Source organism: Nannospalax galili, unplaced genomic scaffold (genome assembly GCF_000622305.1).
Source record: "Nannospalax galili isolate Female #2095 unplaced genomic scaffold, S.galili_v1.0 scaffold1318, whole genome shotgun sequence".
Lineage (NCBI taxonomy): Eukaryota > Metazoa > Chordata > Mammalia > Rodentia > Spalacidae > Nannospalax > Nannospalax galili.
In genome coordinates this window covers 700,670-713,725 of record NW_008342123.1, presented here as the reverse complement: position 1 = coordinate 713,725, position 13,056 = coordinate 700,670, and the positions used below count along the sequence as shown (strand labels likewise).

The 13,056-nt window shown below is 48.1% G+C and overlaps 1 protein-coding gene across 1 annotated transcript in view; it reads left to right on the top strand.

Moving 5' to 3' along the window:
• The window catches only part of Lrfn2 (leucine rich repeat and fibronectin type III domain containing 2), a 195,282-nt gene extending 183,091 nt beyond the window's left edge, over window positions 1-12,191 (top strand). Inside the window, exon 3 of the mRNA XM_008837922.1 lies at window positions 10,869-12,191. Coding sequence (XP_008836144.1) covers window positions 10,869-11,826 — 958 coding nt within the window. The 3' untranslated portion in view covers window positions 11,827-12,191. The remainder of the gene's footprint in view (window positions 1-10,868) is intronic.
• Window positions 12,192-13,056: the final 865 nt, after the last annotated feature.

The window sequence follows — 13,056 nt, the reverse complement described above, 5'->3', positions numbered from 1 at the left end:
GTGCACCCATGTTGTGCAATGCCAGCAGAGGCCAGAAGGATCCCTTGGAACTGGAGTTACAGGTGGTTGTTAGCTGCCATGTGGGTGCTGGGATTCGAACCCAGGTCTTTTTCAAGAGCAGCCAATGCTCTTAACTGCTGAGTCATCTCTCTAGCCCCCCACTCCCACCCCAGCCTTTTTTTAAAAAAAAAAAAACAGGTGAGTTCATAGAATTTAATTCAGGTCCTCATGATTGCAAGGCAAGCACTTTACCAACTGACCCATCTTCCCAGCCTTACCCCACATGCCCTGATGACTGTTGTTCCTGGACCTCCCTGGGAGCCTGGTTCAGTCCTTGGCTGAACACAAACTTCCTCTTTGTGAGACCTTCAGTGAGTCACTTCGCCTCGATTCACATCTATTTCCTCATCTGTAACACAGTGATAACCACAGTCCCCCACATAGGATTGCTACAAGGGTTAAATCAATTAACGGCATTTGACATTATTAAGCATCGGTAAGTGTTCGTTGTGTATGTTTGTTTTGTATTTGTTGCTGTCAAATAGTTGACACTGAAGTGTGCTTTCTGGTAAGATCTGCTTCTACTCAGTGATGTTAATATAGCACAGTTGTCACTTGTGTCTGAGAACAGACACAAGACCTCTGTATATACCAAAGTTTATAGTCAAGTCCTTTATAGGAAATGTATAGCATTTGCACATGACCTATGTAATCCTCCAGCACATTTTAACTCCCCCAGCGTTTCTTCTAATACAATGTCAATACTGTGTGAATAATTGGGATGGTGCTTTGTTTCAGGAACAATGACAAGGAAAAATATCCAAGGGCTACAGAGATGGTTCAGTGGGTATGGTGTTCTGTGAAAGCGTGAGGACCTGAGTTCAAATCCCCAGAATGCACATAAAAAGCTGGGTTTAACCCTGCACTGGCAGGGCAGAGACAGGAGGATCCTCAGAGTTCACAGACCAGCCAGGCTAGACTAGTCAATATGTGAGCTCCAGGTTCAGTGAAGTAACCTTATCTCAAAAAATAAGGTGGAGAGTGGTAGGGGAAGACACAGACACCAATGTCTGGGCTCCACATACAGACACACAAACTTGTACATTAACATATAGCAGACACAGAGACACCACATGCACATATGTCTGTATGGGTTTAAAAGTTTTTGTTCAAGTATTTCAGTGCATGATTGGTTGAGTTTGGAGACAGAACCCACAGATATGGAGGGCTGACTGCAGAGAGAAGACCACATCCGATGGCCAGCAGACATAGCTTGCCACACTAGCCTAGCCACATTTTAAAGATTTATTTTTATTTTATGTGTGTGTTTGCATGCATGTATATGCAACCATGTCTATACAGTACCTACAGAGACCATAAGAGGGAACCAGATTCCCTGGAACTGGAGTTACAGGTGATTGTAAGCCACCATGTGAGTCCTTTGCAAGAACAGCAGGCACTCTTAACCACTGAGCTATTTTGCCAGCCCCTGGCCTAGCCACTTTTGACTGGGTGGACATGAACAGGTGGTCTATCTACTTGAATCTCAGTTTCTCCATCTGTGATTAGGGATAACTGATCCTACCTCACAGAGTCACTGTAAGGAATAGAGGTTGCTTGACCAGTGTATGCCTGTCACAGGGTATGTGTGCATGTGTGTCCCTAAACTGACCACATCTCCTTTTTCTTGGCTATTGGTGTTTAGAAGCAAAAATCTCCTTCTGAGGCTCATGGGCCAGGGAGAGGATGAGAGGCAGGCCAACCTTCCCCAAGTCCCCTTGCCCTAATGAGGCTGTCTTATGTGTTCTGAGAAGCAGACAGAAGCTGTGGGGCTGTGAAGGCTGGTAATGAGGATTCAGAGGCAGGAAATGGAGCAGGCAGCATGACCGAATCTCTCGTCATGGTGCATCTTTGATGGAGGGCAGGGAGGCAGAGCCCTTAAAATGGCTGGTTCTGGGAAGTAGAGGGGATGAGGCTAGAAGAACAGTGAAGATTAAAGTGGGGGTGTTTGTTGATAGCTCATGGAAGGCAAGGACTTTGCTTCATGTGAAGACACCGGATTGATTTCTTCCTCTGACACAAATCCATATGATCATCCTCATTCAGGGATGTCAACATGTGACAGATGTCTCAGGTCTCTTTGTGTCACCTAGAGGACTGAATAGGTAGGGAGGCCTCACTGTCACAGCAAAAGTGTTCAAACACAGTAGAGTTGAATCCGTCATGCTCTCTACCATACAGAGTTGTATGCTATACTAGGAAGGAGAGCTGTTCCTGTGGAGACTTATTTTCCTCTGGACAGTCAAGGCTGGGTCCTCACCAGCCTTGGGCTAGGGGCAAAATGGGAGAAGTATGTGGGGGAGGTACTTCTGGACTTCGAAGACCCACCACATGACTTCTCTCCATTCTATTTGGAGAAATGGACCTAGCTGCAAAGGAGGCTGGCAAATATGGGTGGCGATGGGAGGACATGTTTATTACGAGACTTGTTACTGTGATAAGACATCTGTCAAAAAAAGAAATGACTTAAGGAATGAAGTTTTATTTTGGCTCACAGTTTGAGGGTACAGTTCATCAGGGCAGGAAAGGCATGGTGGCAGGAGAGTGAGGTGGCTGGTAATATTTTGTCTACAGTCAGGAAGGAGGTGGGGTGGTGAGGAATTCTGGTGCTCAGCTAGCTTCCTCTGTTTTCCTTTCCTATTCAGTCTGGATGGTGCCATCCTTGTGCAGGGCAGGTAGGTCTTCCTTCCTCAGTCATATTTCTAGGAAAACTTCCTCATAGACACAGAGGAGTGTCTCTCAGATGACTCCAAATCTTTCCAATTTGACAATGAAGGTGAACCATTACACCACGGAAGCAAGAGAATTAGTTGTACTCAGTTCATAGGCTTTGCCTTGAAGCCCAAGATGCTTATTCTGGGTGGCAAACTGTGCCATGGGGAAACAGTAGGTTTACACTGCTAGTGTCTCTGGAGGTCACATATGGAGTCCCTTCAAAGCATCAGAGGATGTGAGAGCCTGGACTGGATAGGAAGTTGGATGGAGGCGGAGCAGCATAGTGACTGACATTGACTGGGACCAAACCCTAATACTGGGGACCCTATTAAGCACATTGTCAGATTTGTGTTTAAAAAAAAACAAAACAAAACCAAGAGGGCAAATGTGTCACCACACACTTTTTAATCTGAGAAACCACAAGGGAAAGAGTACCATCACTACATAAGACAACACACACACACACACACACACACACACACTCACAAACTGTACTCTTTAGACATGTCAAACACCTATTTCCTTTCCCACATACATTCATCTATACACATTATCATATACACTAAGCTTATATACACATATCCATAAAAAGGCTTCAGATAGCCATGTAGTAAGCCTCAAGGACATAGAAAAGCACTTCTCTATAAATATATCCTCAAACACAGTCATGGTCTGAGAGCTCACTATGAGGGAGAGAAGGGAGAGGGAGAAGATGAGGGGGAGGGAGAGAGAGAGGGACAGGGAGAGAGAGAGGGAGAGGGAGAGAGGGAGAGAGGGAGAGTTCAGAGCAGCCATTTAGTCTTATTTTGTTTTTGATAAGTTCTTGGGTTACAGTTTCAAATTGTGTTTTAGAGCGTGTGAGCTTAATTAAATTTAACACTTTGGAGCATCTTAACTTAAAATAGCAATTCATGCTTTCTGCTAACAGAGATGCTGCTGGTGTATATAATGGAAAGAAATGCTTCAGGAATTCAGAAATTGTGTTTCTGGGAGGTGACCCTGCTGGGTGTGTAGATACTGTTATTTGCCACTTTCCCCTCCTGCTCTTTACTGTCTGCTCTAGAAGTCTAGCCATTGTGATCATGGGCTCTGACTTTATGTGGGGTTAGCCATAGAGAACAGCGGCAAGAGGTTGGGCATGGAACAGGGAGATTGGGCATCTTATTCATCTGTTCTCCACCCTGTGAGGTTGCCCTGGCACCATCTGCTTATCAACCAAGTCCTGTAAGTCATTGTATCTCAATGAGTGATGATTTTGCCCACAGAGACCCTCCAGTCATGTTTTGAAACATTTTGGTTTGTCTAGATTGGGGCTATGCTCTGATGGTTAGAGGAGTTAGAGGGTCAGAGATGTTGCCAGACTCCTGCAGAGCAGAGGGAGACCCCCTACATCTAGGACTTATCCAGGCCTGTGGTGGGTGAGAAATCCATTATGTTGAGGCTAAGAAGCCATCTTCCAGTGTTTTTCAGAACTTCCCCAGGAAGAACCGACTTGGTTTCTTTCAGTCTGTTGCAGGATAAGTGTAAGGGTGCAATAGAAATAAATTATCAAGAAACTTATCACATGCTCACATGTAATAGCCAGTGCAAATTTGCTATAAAATTTCAAAACAGTCTCAATTTCTGTACTGTCTGATCATGGGGCCGGAACATACAGTTTGTAGACCAGTATCTGCTTATGGAGCACACTTAGATGATTTTCTTTCCTTCCTGGAGCAGCAGGAGTTGTGACAACTTAGCTGCTTTTAGCTATGGTTATTGCCGTTCCATGGTTCAGCATGCCCTGACTAACTCTTTGCAATTAGTCCTGTTGTATATACAGTTCTCCCTCCATTGCATTAAGGCTTCTTAAACTTTTTGCACTAGCAACCTCTTTTCACCCAATAATTTAAAATGTGACCCTAGGTATTTAGGTCTACAAAATGGGTTTAGAAATCAAACATTTACTGATAATAAACCATAACAAAACATATTTAAAAATAATTCTTTGATACATATATATAATTTTACCATTTATTGAAGAGCAAATCAAATTTGCATGCTAATGAGATCGATGTGCTTATTTATTTTTAAGTGAAGGATTAAATCTTGGCTGAATATTTGCTACTATAGGATGCAGAGCCTCTTAGCATTTTTCAGAGTTGATTGATATTTTGATTTTATAATCTTCAATCCTGAATACCACTTTGCATAAATACAGCGTAAAAATGGCAGAAGGATGTTTAGGGCCATTTCAGAAATTGCTGGAAATTCTGTCCTAATCCAAAGCCAAAATTCAGTTAATGAGTTTTTATGAAACTCAAGTCAGCAACTCAAACAACAGTTTTTAAAACCAAACACAATGCAATCCAAAGATGTATAATTTGATACATGCTGGAGTATGACAGTAGGAAATAGCTTTTGTTTTCCAGAGCTAAACCATTTTGTTTCTACATGAGCAGAAAACTCTGCATTTGCAGCAATAGCAGCGTAATTCATAGCATATAACAATCTGGAATCTGTGGGGATGTGTCTCAGGAAGCATACATTGGTGTTGCATGGCATGACAGCACACACAGTGCAAAGTGCACGTACTATGTGTTAGAATCAAGCTGGCAAGGTAGTCACGGGCTACAAGATAAGTCAGCATAGCCAGAAACATGTTGGACTTATTACACGCTTGATTTTGAGCAGATTTTCAGTCTCTGGGTATTCAGAAACCTTCCACTATTGCTGACATTTTCACGACCCTCACCTTCAGTTACATGATCCCATATGGTGGTCAGGATCCGCAGTTTGTACACTGAACTGATTGTGCCTTCTGCCTCTTCAGGGCTCGACTGACTTCTAGATGGTTTCTGTGATGGCTAACCTTGGTTGTCAACTTGACACTTTTGGAAAGAAATTCAGCTGAGGAATTTCCTTCATAAGTTGACCTGTGGACATGTCTGTGGAGTATTTTCTTGATTGTAAATTGATGTAGGTGGGCCCACCCTACTATAGATGGTGCCATCCCTAAGCAGGTAGTCCTGGGCTATCTCAGAAAGCTAACCGGACATGAGTGGGGGAGCAAGCCAGTAAGCAGTGTTCCTACTCCGGCTTCCCTCAGTCACAGATTGTGACCTGGAAGGGTAAGCCAAATAAACCCTTTCCTCCTCAAGTTGCTTTGGAGCATGGTGATTATCACAACACAGAAAAGTAGCCTCGAACAGCTTCCTACCACAGCAAGCAAAGTTATAGGGGATGTAGGTGGGAGGACAAGAATGTGAGGGATGGTTTGTGTTGGGAGCCCAGCTGAGGACCTTGGCTTGTCACTTGCAGGCCACACCTAGTTCTAAACTCTTGGCAAAAGTTGAGAAGCAAGATTGAATATCCAGTCCATCCTCATCCCAAGTGGAAAGGCCCAGGTGCAGAGCTGGGAGGGATTGTTTAGATGGTAGAAGGTTCTAAGTGATGCTGCGGGCAGGAGCACAGGGGTAACCCTGGCTTCCAGATCTTGCTTAGAGGATGACTAGATGGCTTTTGTTGGGGGCTTGATGGGGTGTGCAAGAACTCAGAGGTGCGAAATGAGTCCCACGTTAACCATCAGATTGCCTTTCTCATGTAGCTGCTTGAAACCAGGTATGGTCCTACCCTGAATTAGGAACGAGGGATCCTCAGGGCTAGGAAGATGGAAAGCTCAAGTGCCTACTGTGCACTAAAGGTCTGAGTTTCATTCACAGAACCCCAGTGAAAAAGCTGGGTGTGGTGGCATGTCCTTGTAATCCTAGGAGAGGGAGGTGAAGACAGAAACATCCCTGGGACTCACTGGCCAGCCAGCCTAAGAGACAAGCCCTGAGTCAGTGAGAGACCTTATCTCAAAAACAAACAAACAAGCAAAATGGGCTGGAGAGATGGCTGTGTAAGAACACTGGATGCTCTTCTCAGCTCCCACATGGCAGCTAACAACTGTCTGTAACTCCAGTTCCAGGGGATCCAACGCCCTCTTCTGGCCTCTGTGGGGTGTTGCATTCACATGGTGCACTTACATGCAGGCAAAATACTCATATACAGAAAATTAAAATAAAAAAACAAAATATTTTAAAAAAAGATAGATGGTACCTGAGGAGCAATATCCAAGGCTGACCTCTGTCCTCCACATGCATACACACGTTCGAACCTGAGTGCACACACATAGGCACGCATGCCCATGCTCATTCCTTGACACTGCAAATACAAGAAAAAAGATTTGAAGATTTGAGGCTAGTTAATACCTGACACAGAGTGGACCCTCCAACAAGCTCTGCTTTTTCTTTTTTTTGTTTATTTATTATTTTTAAATTTACTTATTATTTTTATTTCATGTGTATGAGTGTTATGCCTGCATGTATGTGAGTGCACCCATATTGTGCAATGCCTATGGAGGTCAGAAGAGGGTGTTGGATCCCCCTGCAACTGGAGTTACAGACAGTTGTTAGCTGCCTTAACCACTGATCTATCTCTCCAGCTCCTTGTTTTCTTTTTTAAAGATTTAAAAAATATATTAGTGTGTGTGCATGTGTCTGTGTGTGTGTGTGTGTGTGTGTGTGCATGTGCACATGTGTGTGAGTGCCCATGGAGGCTAGAAGAGGACGTTAGACCTCTTGGAGTTGGAGTTACTGGTGGTTGTGAGCTGCCTAACTTGGTTGCTGGGAACCAAATTCTGGTCCTGTACAAGAGCTGCAGGCATCCTTTACCCCTCAGCCACCTCTCTAACCCCAGCTCCTCTTTATTTGCTGCCATGGTTGTTGATAATAGTAACAGAAGAGGAGTTTCTTATTCTTACAGAATATAGCTTACACCAAGCTAACTTTTGTGGTCATAATCTGACTCCTGTGTCCTGGGCTTGCTGTGAAGGTCAGAGAGAGATGTGTGTGGAAAGCTGTGTACCATAGCAGGAGTCCCAGGCACAGGCACACTGTCCCCTCCTCTTTCACAGTGCCCATGAGCCAGAGTGGTGGTGCAGGGCTTGGCTCAGCACAACCTGTGGCTGGGCTGCCTGGCTAGAGTCCTGCCCTGCCCTGTTGCCTTTGCTCGCCCTCTGCCTCCCCTTCTGCAATGTGAGAGTCATGAGAGTGTGGATAAACACAGGGTATGTCAGACAGCCTGGCACACAGTTGCCAAGGGGTGCTTTTCTTACTGCTCTCATGGATCTGGGTGGGCTTAGATTCTGCTTCTCTGACTGGCACCACTGACCCCGGGGAGAGAGAGTTGGGTCCTGATGAACTTCAGTGTCCCCTGAAGTATCAGCCACTCCAGGACCCATCCTTGGTTGGTTCCTGCCAGTAGATGGCTGAGCAGGCCTGGGGTCTTGTGGGTGCACCTAAGCCACAGTCAGCTCTGAGCACTGCTCCAAGGAAGTAGTTGTCTGACTAGCATCCCATAAGGACTTTTTAAAAAAGCATTTATTTATGGCCAAGCAAGATTGCTCAGTGGGTAGGGGCACCTACTGCCAAGCCTGGCAACTTAAGTTGAGTGCTTGGGACTCACATGGTAGAAGGAGAGAACCGACGTCTGAAGTTGTCCTCTGACCTCCTCATGTGCACTGTGGCACGCAGGTATGTGACACAGACACACAGACACACAGATATACACACAGACATACACCCACACGCACATGCGCAAATAAATAAGTAAATAATAGAAAAAGCAGAATTTCCCTTAAAAATTATTTATTGTTAGTGTGTCCACATGCATGCATACATGCCATGACACGTGTGTTGAGGTTGACGGTCAGAAGACAACTTTGTGAAGTTGATTCTATCTATTCACATCCATGAGGGTCCCAGGGATTGAACTCAAGACTCCAGGCTTGTGGGGTAAGCGCCTTTACCCACTGTGCCATGTCACTCACTGCCAGTGAGGACTTCTCACTGAAATGAGAAAACATATTCCCGTATCTGTCAATGGAGGAGGAGCAAGCCTAGCCTGCAGATGTAGAAGTTAGGGTTAACATCCTAGCTGTGTGACTGCAGACAAACCACCTAACCTCTCTGAGCATCAGCCATTCCTCCCTCCTGTCAAATGAGAATACAGTCATTATCTCCCAAAATGGGTAGAAAGGAGACTGCGATGTTGAAGACAGATTTAAAGCATTGGCCCGTAGGGCCTTGCATCATCCACCTTACCACATTGTGACCTGCTGGGTAAGGGTAAGGATCCCACCCCCCAGCAGTCCAGCAGCAAAGGGTGAACAGCTCCAGAGTTGCATTCTGATGGCTCGTCAATATCTGTCTGTCAGCTCCATCCTCCGGGCAGGTTCCCAGGTAGAGGTCTTTAGGGTCTGGCATTTTATATTTGAGATCTCAATTATGTTGCCCGGCCCTGGGCTTGAGGAGCTCATGGGAGCTGATGGAACCATTTTGTTGTCAAGGAGCTGGAGGTTGGAGGGCTATGGAGGAGAAGGGAAGTATAGGATCGCTGGGAGCAAGTGTCCTAGGCAGGGCTTTATATAGGAGTATCTATGAGAGGGGCCCAGATGCAGGACACTATGACAAAGGTCTCAGAGATCACGGTTTGCTCACAGGCTTCCAGAAGGTTCACACAGGGGAGGCCCAGGCTGCTGTGGATGATCCCCTGTCTGGGGACATTGCTACCCATCAAACCTTCTTCAAAGACAAAGGGCCCAGGCAAGAGCTCTGGACTCTTGGAAGAGCCAGGCTGCTACAGATGTGACATGAGTTGGGTGAGGTTGGCAGAGTGCTCATCCCCCTAGGCTTCAGTGGGTCATGATCTCTCCCTCTGGGCAGCATGTCCCCTTCTTACTTCCTGCCTTCCCCTGCTTAACACCCTACAACCCGCAGCAGCGAGCGCCCCCTCCTGGGCAGGAGGATGCTTACAGGGAGAGGTGCTGAATACATGCTCAGGGTAGGACCTGGGATCTGATCCCTGAAGCAAAGGCTCAGAGAGCGCTCCAGGATCTCAGATATCATCCAGGGTGAGGGGATGGGGTGGTGGTGTGCAGGCTCTTGCAGCAGATGTGGGGTAGGGAAAGGACACCCCACTAATTCCCGTGTCTTCTGGCCTCTAATCTCTCTGCCCGCCTGTGTCTCCCTCTGCCTCTCTTGGGTGCCTCCCCTCCTCTCTGCCCTTTCCCCCTTCCTCCTTCCTTTCTCCTATTATCCCTTCCTCTGGGGCTACAGCCCCCCTAAGCAAGTCTCGAACATCTGGACGAAGCGCAGCCCCTCTGTCAATGGCAAGCTCTTGCCCTTTGAGGAAAATGACCCGGTGGGGGCCGGGGGGGGGGACATTTGGCAGCTCAGAGTGGGTAATGGAGAGTACCATGTAACCAGGGCAGGGGCACCCTCCCTTTCACCTTCAGTGGGAGAGGGAGGGACAGAGCGGTCACTGGTGAGTCTTTGTGGAGTTTCCGTGGTGGTGTTTACAACCAGGGACAATGTTGTTTCACTGGGTTTCCTCTCCTCTTTCTCCACCCCATGTCTAAACGCCTCCTCTTGTCTCTATTTCCAGACCAGCCCATCCTTCCTTTCACCTTTGACTTTGTTACTTTTCTTTCTGCAGAGCATCTCTCTGTCTTCTCTCTGACACTCCACCCCAGAATGGTTCTCTCTCATCGCTCCTTTACCCCAGCTGTGCCCCATGACCTTCCCTAGGTCTCCTGGTTAAGAGGTCAATCTGTGTTTCACTATCTTCTGTACCATATCCAGCATTTCATCTCTCTTCTTTCCTAACTCTTCCTTCCCTTTCTTCCCCTCCCTTCTTCCTCTGCTCCTCCCTCTTTACCTCCATCCCTCCTTCTCTTTTCCTGCCCTTCCTCCTCTCTTCCTCCCCTCCTCCTGCTTCTCTCTCTTCATCACTTTCTGCTCCCTCTGCTCTTCTTTTCCCTCCTTCCTCTTCCCTTCCTTCTCCCCTCTCGTCTGTCTGTCCCCCACTCTCTCTCCATCTTTTTCCTGTCTTTGTCCTCCTCCCCCCTCCTCACTCTCTCTCCTCACTCACTGTCTCTCCATCTCTCTTTTTCCGTCTCTGCCACCCTCTCTATGGCCTTGCATCTCTCCTTATTTCTGCCCCACCCCATCCCCATCACCCTGCCCTCCACTCCACCCACCTTTACTCTCTGTGTCTGCCTCCCTTTCCAGGATGATCCCAGCCTCTAACAAAGCCTTCGTGGTCAACAACCTGGTGTCGGGAACAGGCTATGATTTGTGCGTACTGGCCATGTGGGACGACACAGCCACGACGCTCACGGCCACCAACATCGTGGGTTGTGCCCAGTTCTTCACCAAGGCTGACTACCCGCAGTGCCAGTCCATGCACAGCCAGATCCTGGGAGGCACCATGATCCTGGTCATCGGAGGCATCATTGTGGCCACCCTGCTGGTCTTCATTGTCATCCTAATGGTCCGGTACAAGGTCTGCAACCACGATGTCCCAGGCAAGATGGCAGCGGCCACAGTCAGCAACGTGTACTCACAGACCAATGGGGCCCAGCCTCCACCTCTGGGCGGGGCACCTGCTGGGCAGCTCCTGCAGGCACCACCCAAAGTGGTGGTGCGAAACGAGCTGATGGACTTCAGTACCAGCCTGGCCAGGGCTTGTGACTCTTCCTCCTCCAGCTCCCTGGGCAGTGGAGAAGCTGCAGGGCTAGGCCAGGGTCCCTGGAGGCTCCCAGCTCCTGCCCCTCGCTCCAAGCCCAGCCTTGACCGCTTGATGGGAGCCTTCGCCTCCCTGGACCTCAAGAGTCAAAGGAAAGAGGAGCTCCTAGACTCCAGGACTCCAGCAGGGAGAGGGGCAGGGACATCGGCCAGGGGCCACCAATCAGACCGAGAGCCACTGCTGGGTCCCCCAGCTGCCCGTGCCCGGAGTCTGCTCCCTTTGCCCCTGGAAGGAAAGGCCAAACGAAGCCATTCCTTTGACATGGGGGACTTTGCAGCTGCAGCTTCGGCTGGCTACAGCCCCCCTAGGCGGGTCTCGAACATCTGGACAAAGCGCAGCCTTTCTGTCAATGGCATGCTCTTGCCCTTCGAGGAGAGTGACCTGGTGGGGGCCCGGGGGACATTTGGCAGCTCAGAGTGGGTGATGGAGAGTACTGTGTAACCAAGGCAGGGGCACCCTCCCTCTCACCTTCAGTGGGAGAGGGAGGGACAGAGTGGTCACTGGTGAGTCTTTGTGGAGTTTCCATGGTGATGTTTACAACCAGGGACAATCATGTCTCACTGTCAACAGCCTCTTGTCCCTCTGCCCAGCTGCACCCCTTCCCCCATATCACCTTCCCAGGCCTGTCCCCACCACCCAGCTGGGGGTGCTCAGGGAATGGGACTCGCTCAAATGTCAGACTGAGCCCTCAGTGTTTGGAGAGGCCACACACAGCCTTTCTAATCACAAATGTAGCGACAAGCAAGTGGCTTTGGATTGCTGATGGATCCAGTGTTGTTTTGATTTCTTAATTTATTTTTCCATTTCCCAGACTCCTCTTCTTCATTCTTACAGATAATTGAAAGTGTCCTCTATGTGTGAAAGTGTGCTCCCAGCAGCCTCTGGGGGTGGGAGTGGGCGAGTGGTTGTTGAAAATCAACAAGGTATGAAAATGACTCTGGGTGGGCTATGGAGCCCCTTGCCCAGAGTCCTCATGACCCTAGCCGCCCCTATACCCTGATCTGGGAGACATGAATGATGTATAGCTGACCCGATTCCCTTTGCTTCTCTTACACAACACCCACACCCAGCACTGAGCTAGAAAGCTGACCCTGGGACACAGGTGGGCTTCATGCTATGTGAAGGGACTCTTGTTCCAGGCTTGCTTTGGGGGTTAGAGACTATGTTGATCAAGAGGGCTCTTAAGGCAAGCAGATGTGGTGATGGGGGACACCTTGGACCCAACATCTGCGTTCTGGAGGCACTAGCATAGCCCACTGAATTACATAAGCAAGGCCTTTTCTCTCTTTGGACCTCAGTTTCCCACCTGACAAAGTCTTCGGAAGGTTCTAGAAGGCCTCCTAGGATGAATTAGCTCTCCCCAACTCCAGGTGTATGGTGTCTAGCTGGGTAGTACCAGCAGCACAAGACACTAGAGCTGTCCCTACCCCCAGTGGATACAGAGACAATGTTCTAGAAGTTTGAAGAGGAAGCTGAATCTTCCTAGAGACACACTTCTGGAGCTTGGGGGTGGTCTGCAGCCATGTCTTATTCCTTCCTTTCCCTCAGAGCATGAGATTTGCCCAGGAGGACCAAGCCAGAGCAGGGGCTAAGGCTGCCTACCTCATGGGGAAGGTGTTTGGGCTGTCTTCTCCCTGACTAAGGTGGTTCTGTGTTCAAAGTCTGTTTCCT